This window comes from Penaeus monodon, chromosome 19, assembly GCF_015228065.2.
Source record: "Penaeus monodon isolate SGIC_2016 chromosome 19, NSTDA_Pmon_1, whole genome shotgun sequence".
NCBI classification, from domain to species: Eukaryota; Metazoa; Arthropoda; class Malacostraca; order Decapoda; family Penaeidae; genus Penaeus; species Penaeus monodon.
This window is the reverse complement of record NC_051404.1, coordinates 48,768,781-48,769,330: the sequence shown is the minus strand read 5'-3', so window position 1 is coordinate 48,769,330 and position 550 is coordinate 48,768,781. Positions and strand designations below refer to the sequence as shown.

At 37.8% G+C, this 550-nt stretch overlaps 1 protein-coding gene across 1 annotated transcript in view; it reads right to left on the bottom strand.

The window, feature by feature from the left end:
* Positions 1–550, bottom strand: part of LOC119585427 (THO complex subunit 5 homolog) — a 24,124-nt gene that overhangs the window by 20,994 nt on the left and 2,580 nt on the right. Inside the window, 2 exon segments of the mRNA XM_037934087.1 lie at positions 136–216; positions 386–523. Of these exon segments, the coding sequence (XP_037790015.1) occupies positions 136–216; positions 386–523 (219 nt within the window).

Sequence of the window (550 nt, the reverse complement as noted above, 5' to 3'; positions counted from 1 at the left end):
ATAATGTTCTAGCATCAACCAAATGTACCCACAGGAAAGGTTAAGGAATTGTAAATCTATTTTGATTTAATCAATTAATAAAATTGCCATACTTTGCTTTTTAAAGGCTAAACACACACAAAGCTGTCAATATACCTTCTGCACCCTACTCAAGCGCCGTAAAGACAAGATCAGCATGAGGACCTGCACACGCCGTTCTTCCACTTCAGCTGACCACTGAAATAAACAACAATAATTAAGAAAGTATGAAACCATACCATGGTATACTGAACAAAATAGTTTGTTTCTAATTTAAAAAATTACATTCCTCATCTCCAGTTGCATCTATTCCATAGTCAGTCATCCTGACTGCTAAACAAATCAAATGATTTCACTTAAATCTAACCTGGTCAGGCTTCTCTGTCTTTAGTTTCAGGATCTCTTTCATTAGAAAGCGAATGTGTTGGATGATCTTAGCCACAGTTTCCTGGTCCTCATCTTCTGTCCTCTGCCGAGCTTCCTGGCACTCATGCTCTAAGCTTGCCTGTGAATAAGGAGAAAAGTCAAGATT